Here is a 13,720-nt window from a genome sequence, read left to right on the forward strand (position 1 = left end):
GATAGTACGCTGGCAACGTTGTACGCCGGAGGGGAGGAGCAGACGCCTCCCATAGCCCTCCCAGTCCAGATACTGGAGCTGACCCCCACAACATCGGGAGTCCAATAGGGATCTGACAGCGCACGCTGGGCCCCCTTGATGTCCGGGGGGTGGGGGACAGCATCAGCTAGGGGACCAGGAACCATCAACCTGAGAAGGGAGACATGGAAAATGGGTGAGATACAGTAGTGACTGGGTGATTGTATCCAGAACCTTGAATGGCCCCACAAACCGGGGGCTCAGTTTCTTGCAGGGCAGGTGGAGTGGGATGTTCCTGGTAGAGCCAGACAAGTTCCCCAGGATGGAACACAGAGGTCTCACTGCGGTGACGGTCTGCCTGTTCCTTCTGATGGAACCACTCATCTACCACAGGAGCCGCAGTCTGGCCCAGGGTCCACGGGGCAAGGGCTGGCTGGAAACCCAAAACCCACTGGAAATGGATCAACCCAGTGGAGGAGTGAGGTAGAGAGTTCTGGGCCTACTCTGCCAAAGGAAGGAAACGTGCCCACTCACCCTGCCGGTCCTGACAGTGACTCCTCAGGAACCTCCCTAGCTCCTGATTCATCCTTTCCACCTGCTCTGAGGCCGATAACCAGATGGGAGGCTAACCGTGACGCCGAGCTTCTCCAAGGCGGCCCTCCATACTCGGGATGTGAATTCGGGGCCACGGTCTGAGACTATGTCCTCCGGAAGGCCATAATGCTGGAAGGCCTGCTGGAAGAGTGCCTCAGCGACCTGGAGAGCAGTGGGAAGAATCGACATGTCTTGGAAAATATATCCACTACCACCAGAATGGTGGTGAAACCATCAGAAGGGGGAAGATCAGTAACAAAGTCAATGGACAGATGGGACCAAGGTTGCTGAGGCACGGGAAGTTACAGGAGCTTCCCTGCTGGAGCATTCTGGGGGGAACTTGGTTTGAGGAGACACAGAACAGGAGTTGACATACCGCACCAAGGTGGGCCACCAGTATTTCTCAGGGAGGGAATGGATGGTGCGAGAAATACCTGGATGTCCAGTGACGACAGCTGTGTGCCCAGGTCAGTAGCCAAACCCTTATCCCTGTGGGAATGTAGATGTGTGTGCCCAGGTCAGTAGCCAAACCCTTATCCCTGTGGGAACGTAGATGTGTGTGCCCAGGTCAGTAGCCAATCCCTTATCCCTGTGGGAACGTAGATGTGTGTGCCCAGGTCAGTAGCCGATCCCTTATCCCTGTGGGAACGTAGATGTGTGTGCCCAGGTCAGTAGCCAAACCCTTATCTCCGTGGGAACGTAGATGTGTGTGCCCAGGTCAGTAGCCGATCCCTTATCCCTGTGGGGACGTAGATGTGTGTGCCCAGGTCAGCAGCCAATCCCTTATCCCTGTGGGAACGTAGATGTGTGTGCCCAGGTCAGTAGCCAAACCCTTATCCCCGTGGGAATGTAGATGTGTGTGCCCAGGTCAGTAGCCAATCCCTTATCCCTGTGGGAACGTAGATGTGTGTGCCCAGGTCAGTAGCCGATCCCTTATCCCTGTGGGAACGTAGATGTGTGTGCCCAGGTCAGTAGCCGATCCCTTATCCCTGTGGGAACGTAGATGTGTGTGCCCTGGTCAGTAGCCAATCCCTTATCCCTGTGGGAACGTAGATGTGTGTGCTCAGGTCAGTAGCCAATCCCTTATCCCTGTGGGAACGTAGATGTGTGTGCCCAGGTCAGTAGCCAATCCCTTATCCCTGTGGGAACGTAGATGTGTGTGCCCAGGTCAGCACCCAATCCCTTATCCCTGTGGGAACGTAGATGTGTGTGCCCAGGTCAGTAGCCAATCCCTTATCCCTGTGGGAACGTAGATGTGTGTGCCCTGGTCAGTAGCCAATCCTTATTCCTGTGGGAACGTAGATGTGTGTGCCCAGGTCAGTAGCCAATCCCCTATCCCTGTGGGAACATAGATGTGTGTGCCCAGGTCAGCAACCGATCCCTTATCCCTGTGGGAATGTAGATGTGTGTGCCCAGGTCAGTAGCCAATCCCTTATCCTTGTGGGAACGTAGATGTGTGTGCCCAGGTCAGCAGCCAATCCCTTATCCCTGTGGGAACGTAGATGTGTGTGCCCAGGTCAGCAGCCAATCCCTTATCCCTGTGGGAACGTAGATGTCTGTGCCCAGGTCAGTAGCCAATCCCTTATCCCTGTTGGAACATAGATGTGTGTGCCCAGGTCAGCTGCCAGGTCAGCTGTAGATGTGCATGGGAGGTCAATTCCGGGGTGCAGGCTCCCTCTCTAGAGCATGGCGGATGTCCGCATCTACGTCCCAAACCACTGGACCCACAACTCGGGAGGATGAGATTATGGGTGCCCTCTGGATAGGAGCCTCTCCCGAATTATAGGTACAGGACAGGGCATCGGCCTTGATGTTCTTAGAACCTGGGCGATAGGTCAGCGTGAAGTCGAACCTGGTGAAGAAGAGGGCCCACCTGGCTTGGAGCAGATTCAGTCTCCTCGCTATCTGTATGTTCTCAAGGTTCTGATGGTCGGTGAGGATGACGAATGGTTCCTTGGCACCCTCCAACCAGTGTCTCCACTCCTTTAATGCCAACTTCACCGCCAAGAGCTCCCTGATGTCGTAATTCCTCTCTGCAGCGGACAGTTTCTTGGAGAAGAAAGCACAAGGATACCATTTTAGTGGGTCCCCCTGTCTTTGTGACAACACTGCCCCACACCCACCTCCGATGCGTCTACCTCAACAACAAAAGGTAGCGTGGAATCTAGGTGTTTTAGCAAGGGGGCGGAGATGAAAGCCCCTTGAGGAGACAAAAGGCCTCGTCACCTGCTGGAGACCAAACCAACCTATGAGGCCCACCCGTGAGGAGGGAGGTGAGAGGGGTGGCGGCGAAGGCACTGAAGTTCCCGATGAAGCGGCTGTAAAAGTTGTCAAACCCCAAAAAACGTTGTAACCCAATGATGGTGGTTGGGACTGGCCATGACCTTACCGCATCTATCTTCTTGTCCACCATCCTCACTCCCTGCTGGCTGATTTAGTAGCCCAAGAAGGAGACAGCCCTCTGGTGGAATTGACACTTCTCCGCTTTGACGAACAGGTGGTTAGCCAAGAGGCGTTCCAGGACTGCTCGAATGTGAGTGATGTGATCCTCCAGGTTGGTCGAGAAGATCAAGATGTCATCAATGTATACAATCACCTGTGAGCATGTCCTTGTACACCCCAAACACTGACGGAGCATTGGCTAAGCCAAAGGACATAACCAAGTACTCGTAGTGACCAGACATCGTGCTGAACGCCGTCTTCCACTCATCCCCCTTCCGGATGTGAATGAGACTGTAGGCACTCCGGAGGTCCAGTTTGGTGAAGAACAGGGCCCAGCAGACCTGCTCGATGGCACCAGTGGGAGAGGGTACCGATACTTTGTGGTGATGTCATTGAGTCCACGGTAATCGATACAAGGGTGTAGTCCTCCCTCCTTCTTGGACACGAAGAAGAAACCAACTGACACAGGGGATGTGGACCTACGGATGAAACACTGTTGGAGCGTCTCTTGAGTGTAGTCCTCCATGGCCTGGGTCTCAGCCACCGACAGGGAGTAGATGCTTCTGCGGGGAGGTCTAGCACCAGAAAACAGAACAATGGTCAGTCCCAGGGGCGATGAGGAGGGAGACAGGTAGCACGGGTTTTGGGAAATACCTCCCTTAGATCCTGATATTCCTCCGGGATATTGGCCTGGAGGGCCGGGAGTCTCAACCGACGTAGAACTGACGTGGAACCACAGGGGACAGGAAAGCAGGTCTTCTGACATTCAGGTGACCAGACAGTGATTCTCATCCTTGACCATGAGATGGTAGGGTCATGGCACAAAAGCCAAGGTAGACAGAGGATGATCTTGTGAACTGGCGCACTGGTGATGAAGAAGGAGATGTTTTCCTGGTGATTGGGCTCCACGGTGAGGGTGAGTAGTTGGGTGATGTGTGTAATGGTTCTGGATCGTAGAGGCCGACAGTCGAGACCTTGAACAGGGAAAGGAGAGGAGAGCGGGTAGGTAGTAATATTGAGAGTGGAGGCAAAGGTCTGATTCCTGCACCGGAATCCACTAAAGCTGTAGACACAGGGCATGAGGGACAGTCAACCAGAATGATGGGTACTAAAAATAGTTTAACAGGAAGAGCAGGGTGGGGGTGGAAATTATGAAGGTAATGGAGTCCAGGTGTGAATCATAATTATTCACAGCTGCACGTAATGATGAGTGCCAGGTGTGCGTAATGATGACTCCCAGGACTGGTGGTTATTCTGGTGACGTCGTACTCCGGAGGGAAGGAGCAGGCGTGACACCTTCAGTAGAAAGGTTTTTATTCTGCACGATGAATAAAACAACTGGGCTATAGGGTGGATGGGAAAGTAATAGTAGAATGCACAATTTTCCATTTTAAAATGTGTAGTACATGTGCAGTTTTCCTCTTCTTATGTCAGTCACTGAAATACCTTAGTTTGAGCTATTAATAACCTGTCATACATTTCCTGTAGATCAACTATCCTATGTCAGCTAATGTTTTTTAGCTAGGTAAGTACAGATGTAGGATCTTAATTTGATCACCCTGTTGCAGGAAAAGTAAAACTTGTAGTGTTTAAAAAGGCTCCTGAAGTTTGTAATTTACACTTTGACATTTCAGACTTGAATGTATCAATGCCTACAAAAATGTAAATGAATTACTATCCACATTTTCTGTTGCACCAGGATTATTTTCCTGCTGTATCAAACTGGCTCAAATTAAGATCCTACAAACACTAGCTATCTAAACCTTGTAGTTCGCATGGACAGATTTGTTTTTATTTTTTTAGCAAGGCAAGTCAAATAAATTCTTATTCTGCCTTCTTCAGGGGTAGAACGACAGATTTTTACCTTGTCAGCTCAGGGATTTGATCTAGCAACCTTTCCGGTTACTGGCCCAACGCTCTAACCACTGGCCCCAATTATGTGACCAGGTGTTTTTTATTTTGTGGTGACGTTCAAGAGCATGTTGTGTCTCAAACGATGGCGGGCAAAACACATAAACCTCAGAAGAACAGGGTCTATGCTATAACATATGAGAACATGCAAAAAATCTGAGTTTTAAGATAATTTAAGTTTGAGGTTAAATTAAAAAAATGTTTTACTAAAAAACATTTCAAGAAATTATTAAATAGTTTGACAACCCTGTTGGTAAGCTTTAAATGATATGTTTCCAGTACTGAAGACATGGATGTCTCATGGTATGGTGGAGTATGCAAAATAGGTCAAAATTGAGCACCTTTATCTTGAATGTTTTGGCATTCAGGTCCAAAAAGTCCCTTTCTGAGCACTTCTACAATGGGCAAATATGTATGGAAGGTTTTGTTCAAATTGAACGGGGTGCTGTCAAAAAGTGGTTGAATTCAAATGGATTTACTCTCCTATCTGGAGTAGGGCCAATACGCTTACAGCCGACAAGGGGTTATGGCATTGTTTGACACCTTCCAGACCATCTCCCATCCCAACTTTCTTTAGTGAGGCCTACAGTAATTGCTCCCTGAGGAACCAATCCTCTGGTCACACTTCCCTGAAATTGACCTAAAGCATACTGGGATAAAGATCCTACACTTCCTTGTCCAATCACACAGGCTCATTACAACTTGGTTCTGATCTGGTATTTGTACAACGCAGGAGTGTTAATCCTTCTGTGGGGAGTTTAGGGGACCAAAACAATTTATTCTCCAGCCAATGAGATTGATCAAATCTAAATGAACAAATACAACATATATTTGTGTTACAACAGAGCGGGATTAAAAATGATTATCAAAATCCTATTATTTATATATTTTCTCTTGACCTTGTTAAAATGCAATTTGGAGCGCCTTAAAAGATTGACGAGATGAGTCACATACGAGTGCTTAGTAGAAAGACATGGTAGAGCATAATGGTCCATTGAGAGTGAAGGACATGAGGATGATGTCCTGAAAATAACTTTCCAATCCCTTTCAATGGCTTTTCAATATTGTGTGACTATTTCAAAAGTACTCTTACAGAGTCTTGTGTCCAACATCCTGTTTTCCTCCTTAATAATGAACTACCATGCAAGGTCAAATTAATATTTTTTTGTATTGTGCATTTCCGAAAGCTATTGCCTGGGAAGGAGAGACCAATGTGAGTTATTCATTAACGAACACATTCTTTGTCCTTCCATCTCCCTGGTGATCTAAACAGCAGTGGACAACTTTCACTAAATTCACAAGGCCTTTATTTAATAAGAGCAAAAATCCCTCCAAGGCCACCTGGGCTGTCCAGCCGAGGGGAAGAGGAGAGAGGATAGCTCTGTGGTGGGTTAGCCTCTCTACCCTTAGGCCTGGAGAAAGGAGAGAGGATAGCTCTATGGTGAGTTAGCCTCTCTACCCTTAGGCATGGAGAAAGGAGAGAGGATAGCTCTATGGTGAGTTAGCCTCTCTACCCTTAGGCATGGAGAAAGGAGAGAGGATAGCTTTATGGTGAGTTAGCCTCTCTACCCTTAGGCATGGAGAAAGGAGAAAGGATAGCTCTATGGTGAGTTAGCCTCTCTACCCTTAGGCATGGAGAAAGGAGAGAGGATTGCTCTATGGTGAGTTAGCCTCTGTCTCTCTCTACCTCCAGGCTCATGGCTGCCTCCCTAACTGGAGATCTGATACTGTTCTTTCTTTGAGACAGAAGTGGTCTATCAGCAGTAGTATGAGAGAGAGACCTATTCTATAAAAAAAAAAAAGCTCTGCCTCTTTCTCCCCCTTTTCTTTCATTCTAGAAGTATTTATCACTGGTATGAATAAGCACAGTGTAACGGCTCTCGTTGGTAGGAAGCGTAGACCAAAGCGCAGCGTGGAAAGTGTTCATGATACTTTTATTAAAAAAACACTCAACCAAAATCACAAAAGCGAAAACGAAAGCGCACAGTTCTGTCAGGCTAAGACACTAAACAGAAAACAAGATCCCACAAAACCCAAAAGGAAAATGACAACTTATATATGATTCCCAATCAGAGACAACGATAGACAGCTGCCTCTGATTGGGAACCACACTCGGCCAAAAACAAAGAAATAGAAAATATAGACTTTCCCACCCGAGTCACACCCTGACCTAACCAAACATAGAGGATAATAAGGATCTCTAAGGTTAGGGCGTGACAGTACCCCCCCCCCCCCCCCCCAAAGGTGCGGACTCCGGCTGCAAACCTGAACCTATAGGGGAGGGTCCGGGTGGGCATCCACTCTCGGTGGGGGCTCTGGTGCGGGACACAGACCCCGCTCCGCTTGAGGCTCCCCCCACTTCGGTGGCGCCTCTGATGCAGGGATTGTCGCCGGGACCTTCGAACCGTAGATCATCGCTGCAGGCTCCGGACTGGGGACCGTCGCTGGAGGCTCCGGATAGGGGACCGTCGCTGGAGGCTCCTTTCCCTGGATCATCACTACAGGCTCCGGGCCATGGATCATCACTGGAGGCTTCGTGCCATGGATCATCACTGGAGGCTTCGGGCCATGGATCATCACTGGAGGCTTCGGGCCATGGATCATCACTGGAGGCTTCGGGCCATGGATCATCACTGGAGGCTTCGGGCCATGGATCATCACTGGAGGCTTCGTAAGTGGAGCCGGAACAGGTCTCACCAGACTGAGTAGACGTACTGGAAGCCTGGTGCGTGGATCTGCCACAACGCGTCCTGGCTGGATACCCACTTTAACTCGGTGAGTGTGTAGAGCTGGCACAGGACGCACTGGGCTATGAAGGCGCACTGGATGCATAGTGCGTAGAGCCGGCGCAAGATATACTGGGCCGTGGAGGCGCACTGGAGGTCTGGAGTGTTGAGCTGGCACAACACGTCCTGACTGAATACCCCCTGTAGCACGGCAAGTGCGGGGGCTGGCACAGGCCACACTGTGTTGTGCTGGTGACCTGGGAATACCGTGCGTAGAGCTGGCGCAGGATGTCACACGCGCCCCATGGTAAGCAGGGGAGTTGGCTCAGGTCTAAACCCTGACTCCACCAATCTCCCCGTGTGCCTCCCCCCACAGTTTTGCTGCAGTTTAGCTTCTCAGTGAAAGCAAGACCAAAATCTATTAAGTGTAGCTTTTAGTAATAAAAGACCAGAATAGCAGGGTTGTTTTCCCCTCAGAGAGAATCAATATAACCATTTTAATCCTGAAATATTTGTTTTTTCAAGTCTAAGCTTAAAACCCAGATATTTGTCTGTATACCAGTATTTAGGTTAGTATAGTTCTATGATACAAAACATATACTAATCTATATACTGTACTCTATACTATCTACTGCATCTTGCCTCTGCCGTTTGGCCATCACTCATTCATATATTTTTATGTACATATTCTTATTCATTCCTTTACACTTGTGTGTGTATAAGGTAGTTGTTGTGAAATTGTTAGGTTAGATTACTTGTTAGATATTACTGCATGGTCGGAACTAGAAGCACAAGCATTTCACTACACTCACATCAACATCTGCTAACCATGTGTATGTGACAAATAACATTTGATTGATTGACTAAGTCCCAACATTGAGTAAATCAAGTCGTTTTATTGGCATCTTATCTGCTAGCACTGTGAGTACATAAGGGAAAGTGAATTATACAATTAATTAAATGAAAAAAGTAGATAAAGTCATATTAAAAGTGAATCAACCTCACTAACTGATCCTTTGTAAAAAATAAATAAACCGCTTATCTAGCTGACAAAAAGCAACAGAATCTTCCCCGTAGTTTGTACTGCAATAAGAGTGCTCAACTCTTATCCTATCTTCATTGTCTTTCAGCTCCAGCTCTTCTGCCCTTCACCTCCTGACCGTGATCACCAATCTCACGACAACCCTCCCTGAGCCAGACCCTGACACGCTCCTGACATCACCCTACTGCCACCACACACACCACAGAGGAGCTGTGCTCTATTACTGTGTCCCCTACACGCCATTCACCTCTTCCTAAATCACTGTTCTGTGGAGAGATAAATACACCAGAGGAGGCTGGTGGGAGGAGCTATAGGAGTACAAACTCATTGTAATGGATAGAATAAACGGAACAGAGTCAAACATGTGGTTCCCATCTGTTTGATGTTTTTTATACCGTTCCATTTATTCCATTCCAGCCATTACAATGCCACTGCATAGATACTGGAAGACGGGTTTGATTTGAAGATGGATAACGTCACTAATCAAACTCAAACTTCAAGCAAGGACACCAGCACTGTCTGCACAGGGGGGAAATCCAATCTAGGGGTAATAATTATTCAAAACCATCCTTCATAACAGTACTGAAATAAATAATGACTTACAAAATAATGTGCAGCATTGTTGGCTGTTAAGAGCCTCTGGCTCACTGCAACAAAACTCAATTAATAAAATTGCTCACTAATCCTGACAGATTGAATCCCAATGGATAATACACGTCCCGCCACTCCCCACCATGCAAAAACTATGTTAAAACATATTAATTCCTTACTTAAAATGAATACTTTATTATCTTGTTAATTAATTAATTACAGTTTCTAGGCCTCTATAAAAACGTTTTCAAAATTGCAGAGAGTGCTCTTTGTTTGTCGATGATGCAGAAATATTGCCATCATTATCCCTGTGAAGGATTCTAGAGGCTACTTCTGTCACAGTAGCCTGTGAATGCAGCAGTGGACTCCAGAGGTTTTTGTGTAGTAGGTGGAGGCCAGGGGGAGGAGGTATGTGAGAGTGGGTGATGGTGTGTGGACACTGTGAGTGTTGGGTCACTGGCTCTTTCCCTCTGTCACTGAGCATTCCTCAGTGATAGAGCCTTGCGTGACCTCTCTGCCAGCCCTGCAGCCAAAGCAGTCTTGCCTTGATGTGTTCAGACACAATACCTCCTCCTTCTCCACTACCTGCACCTGTTCTGTCAGATCCTCTCACTGTACTGATTAGTGCACAGACATTAGAGAAGCATCCCCCATCTATAGCTAATATGATGATGTCATGGAGGCTGAGAGTGAGACTGATGAGAGGACTGGGATGTTGGGAGTAAGGTCAGCAGAGCTTTGTTAAGTGTCTCATATAAACATCACAGACCCTCAAGCCAAAGTACTCAGGAGAAGCTGTTGCTGTCCCCAGCCAGACCAAACAGTGGACAGGTAGATGGGCATAATGCTAGGGAAAGGGATTTGGTCACAGGAACAATCATATTTTTACATACTCCAACACACACACCTACACACACACAGCCCAAGCTTTCCTTTCCCCAGACTGTCTGGAATCTCCAAGAATAATGTCCGAAAGAAAAGCAGGTCAGTCTCACAGCAGTGAGATGAGTCTGAGTGGTCTGGTCAGCAGTGCAGTCAGACAGGACACCTATACAACTATGTACTATAAACTCCCATTTGTGTTCTGCAGCAGCTCAAACTCAGTCCAGGGTTGCGTCCAAAATGGTACATTGTTCCTTATATAGTGTACTACTTTTGACAAGGGTCCATAGCACTATATGGGGAATAGGGTGCCATTTCCGACACAGACCTGGCCTTTCTATCTCTTTTCCGTTGACAGTGTCCAGAGTCTGAAGAATCCCATCAAGATGGAACACAAAGCACCACGGCTTATCTCAGTTTGTTTTTAGGGGCCAAATAGATTTCAGTGAACTGGTGTAGGGATGGGCAGTAGGGAGGGAAGTAGGACGTCTTATCAGCAGTGCTGTGAATGTAATTCAGCCAGAGGAACACACCTTGATAGATCAGGAACATACTGGTTTACCATCACCTTTAAGGGCAGACAGTACAGTGCGAAGGCCAAACCCTCTGGCCAAACAATAGATTTTCTTAACAGTGTATTGTCACACTAAGATGTGTTTAAAGAATTGTATTTTACAGTACATGTTACTGTACACACAGTGACATATACAGACAACATGTATTCTCACCTCTCCATTTCATATTCTTTCTGTCCATGTCTCACATGCTTCATTATCTGAAGAGAAATGACATCATCACTTTATTTTGTCTGTGTTTGTGAAAAATTGTAGAGAACTACTTGTTGTTCTCTTTAAAGGAATTGCTGTTGTGGCTAAAGGCTAATCGTGCACATTTTCTATTCACTGTTGTAATTCATCCATCCTACACTGTGAGAGGTGAGGGCGGTTGTGGGAGTGTTTCATTCTGGATTGAAAAATGAGGTGCAATAGCCTGCAAATTACATGCTATTGAGTCCATGTGATAAGATAAGTGTCATCTACTCAAGTCCCCAAAAACTCACTGTCTGACAGAAAGGAAAATTATGCTTCAGGGACAAGGGAGATTATTCACAATTGCAGGCGATTTGAACAGTTAAGAGCCACTTATTCAAACTCATGGATTAAGCGTCTTAGCCAAGATAATAGCAAGTTATAATAGGAAGTGTGGGTCAAGATAACACTTGGTATGATGTGGCAGTGCAATGTGTACTGCTGTACATCTGGTATAGTTAGTTCTCAGGCGTTTTACCTTCCAAATGGGAGAACTAAATGTGCCTCCATATACCGGTACTCTATTTGCCAGGGACTAGACAAAATGCTACAGGCCTATACCGTAGAGACTGTCAAGACCAATACTATGTGTGCCACTCTAACTCAAGCCCTCAAGACATCATGAGGAACGAAGACAAACACAAATTACTGATGTGTATTTGTAGTCTCACTAGACACGAAATTCAATATCAGCTCAATTGTGTTGTTTCATTTGAAAGTTGGAAATGTTGTGTTGTCCCCTCTGACATAGTCTGCAGTGTAACACAGCTAAAAGGTTACAGTGTTACAGGTCAATAGAAACATGTTTCACTAAATGCTTCAGCCGGGTAGCAGAAGGAAACACTAGCCATGCACATGCACAGAACAAGAGAACAAATCTGCAGTCAACGTACTCAGGGCCATGCTTAAGAAAACTATAACACAATGTAGCGACAACACAACCAACAGACAGCATAACACATAACACACAACTGTAGACAGTTGTGTGTTATGTGTTATGCTGTTTGTTGGTTGTTTTGTACTTACCAGTACCCAGTGTTAGCGGGGTCCGACATGCCAGTCAACCTGCTATCTGCCAACCACAGGAATGCCATGTTTAGCCATAGTTCTCTCTCTTACGTCTGGTCTTCACAAGAGAATGTCACGGTTGTTTTATAGGGGTATCCTTCATTTATTTGCCATGGGCTACGGCCAAACAGTAGCCTATGTGGAGTTGGGTTAATAAACCGTGAATTCGTAAACTCAATCCTCTGTTTGGACAATTGTTCCTTTACGATCTAGCCAGGTCATTACAATATGTTTCTTACTGGACATTTTCAGATTTACCTCCCTGCTTTACTCTGTTTTCTTCCATTTCGTGCCTACTGAACACAACCTATCTGTGATATGGTACTATAATAATCTAGGGCAAGCGTTGCAATGATCTGGAAAAGGCCTGTTTTATTTGGCCATCTGACACAGCCAGCAAGATCTCTCCATAGACTCCACAACACTGAAGGACTAGCCTCTGGAGAAACTCTTGATTTCAATTTGAGCCGGGGTCACGGAACGAGGACATCACATCATAGAGCAGGGAGTCAGGGAGGGACGTGACCAGAGGCGTCAAAGAGGCTCAGGTGCTGGGAACAGAAATTTAATGACGTCCCAGGAGGAAGACAGTGCTCAGGAAGGCTGACCCTGTCAAGTCCAACTGAAGCCAGTCACCTTGGCAGAGCAGGCAGAGCAGGCAGAGCAGAGAAGCATACTAGTACATGTAAATGGGTTTTCTTCCACCCTACTCACACTTTGACATTTTCATCCCAGGAAATAATTTGCCTCATTAAACAGTTATGCCAGTGAAGAAAGGAAGTTTATTGCTTAATTATTATTAAATTATACACAAAAAAGTTTGGCTGCCTTCAGATGTCCAAAAGGATAAATGACAGGAAAGATTATACAAAGAAAACTATAACATTATTTTTAAGAATGATGTTGAAATGCGGCGGTGCTCTTACCATTGAGCTGTAGTAGCTTCTTCTATTATGACAAATTACATCATCAGAGCGAGCAGTGGAATGGGAAAACAACAGTGAAGGACACTGCAGCCAAACGTGTCACCGAATCCTCCTAGCTCCATCCAATATGGACTTAGTGCAAGAGCTCCAAGTGGAAGTGGGACAACGTCACATCTGGATCCTGTTATAATACACTACATCGTTAATAGTGTCAGTATTCCTCAGCCCAGAGCCTTTAACATCTTTCTGCACACCGCCCTCTCATCAAGCAGGACCAAGGACCAAACGGCTGCACAGCCCTCCTCTAGTCAGATTGATAAGACTGAGGAGGCCTTGGGACAGAGCACACATCATCCCTCAGCTGGAGACAGAATATAGGGGCTCCAGAGTAAAACATCCTCCCTGTTGGCCAATAGATGCAACATCAGTGCATTTTGTTACACTGTTCAATTAACTCAGTTAAAATCAATTTCAACAGTGGTATATTGGTTTCACCTGCATCACCTGCATGGTAGACACACTGAATGTCCAAATGCTGTATGTCATGTGAATAGTAAAATAAGACCTGTGCCTTTCCTTCTTTAAAAAAATAATATTGCTCTGTTACACATTGTTTTAACATTCATGACTGGAAGAGTAATATACAATAATTCACATCGCATTCCAAGACTATAACAGTATAATTAATATTACAGTATAGGGGCAAGGGAG

The 13,720-nt window shown here is 46.5% G+C and overlaps 1 protein-coding gene across 1 annotated transcript in view; it reads right to left on the reverse strand.

Annotated features, from left to right (window-relative positions):
* Positions 1 to 13,720, reverse strand: part of LOC149983097 (xaa-Pro dipeptidase-like) — a 57,276-nt gene that overhangs the window by 21,040 nt on the left and 22,516 nt on the right. Inside the window, exon 5 of the mRNA XM_090239458.1 lies at positions 10,935 to 10,981. Within this exon, the coding sequence (XP_090095584.1) occupies positions 10,935 to 10,981 (47 nt within the window). The remainder of the gene's footprint in view (positions 1 to 10,934; positions 10,982 to 13,720) is intronic.

The sequence above is a fragment of the Oncorhynchus mykiss genome, chromosome 6 (genome assembly GCF_057628025.1).
Source record: "Oncorhynchus mykiss isolate SJ-2025 chromosome 6, ASM5762802v1, whole genome shotgun sequence".
Classification (NCBI taxonomy): Eukaryota; Metazoa; Chordata; class Actinopteri; order Salmoniformes; family Salmonidae; genus Oncorhynchus; species Oncorhynchus mykiss.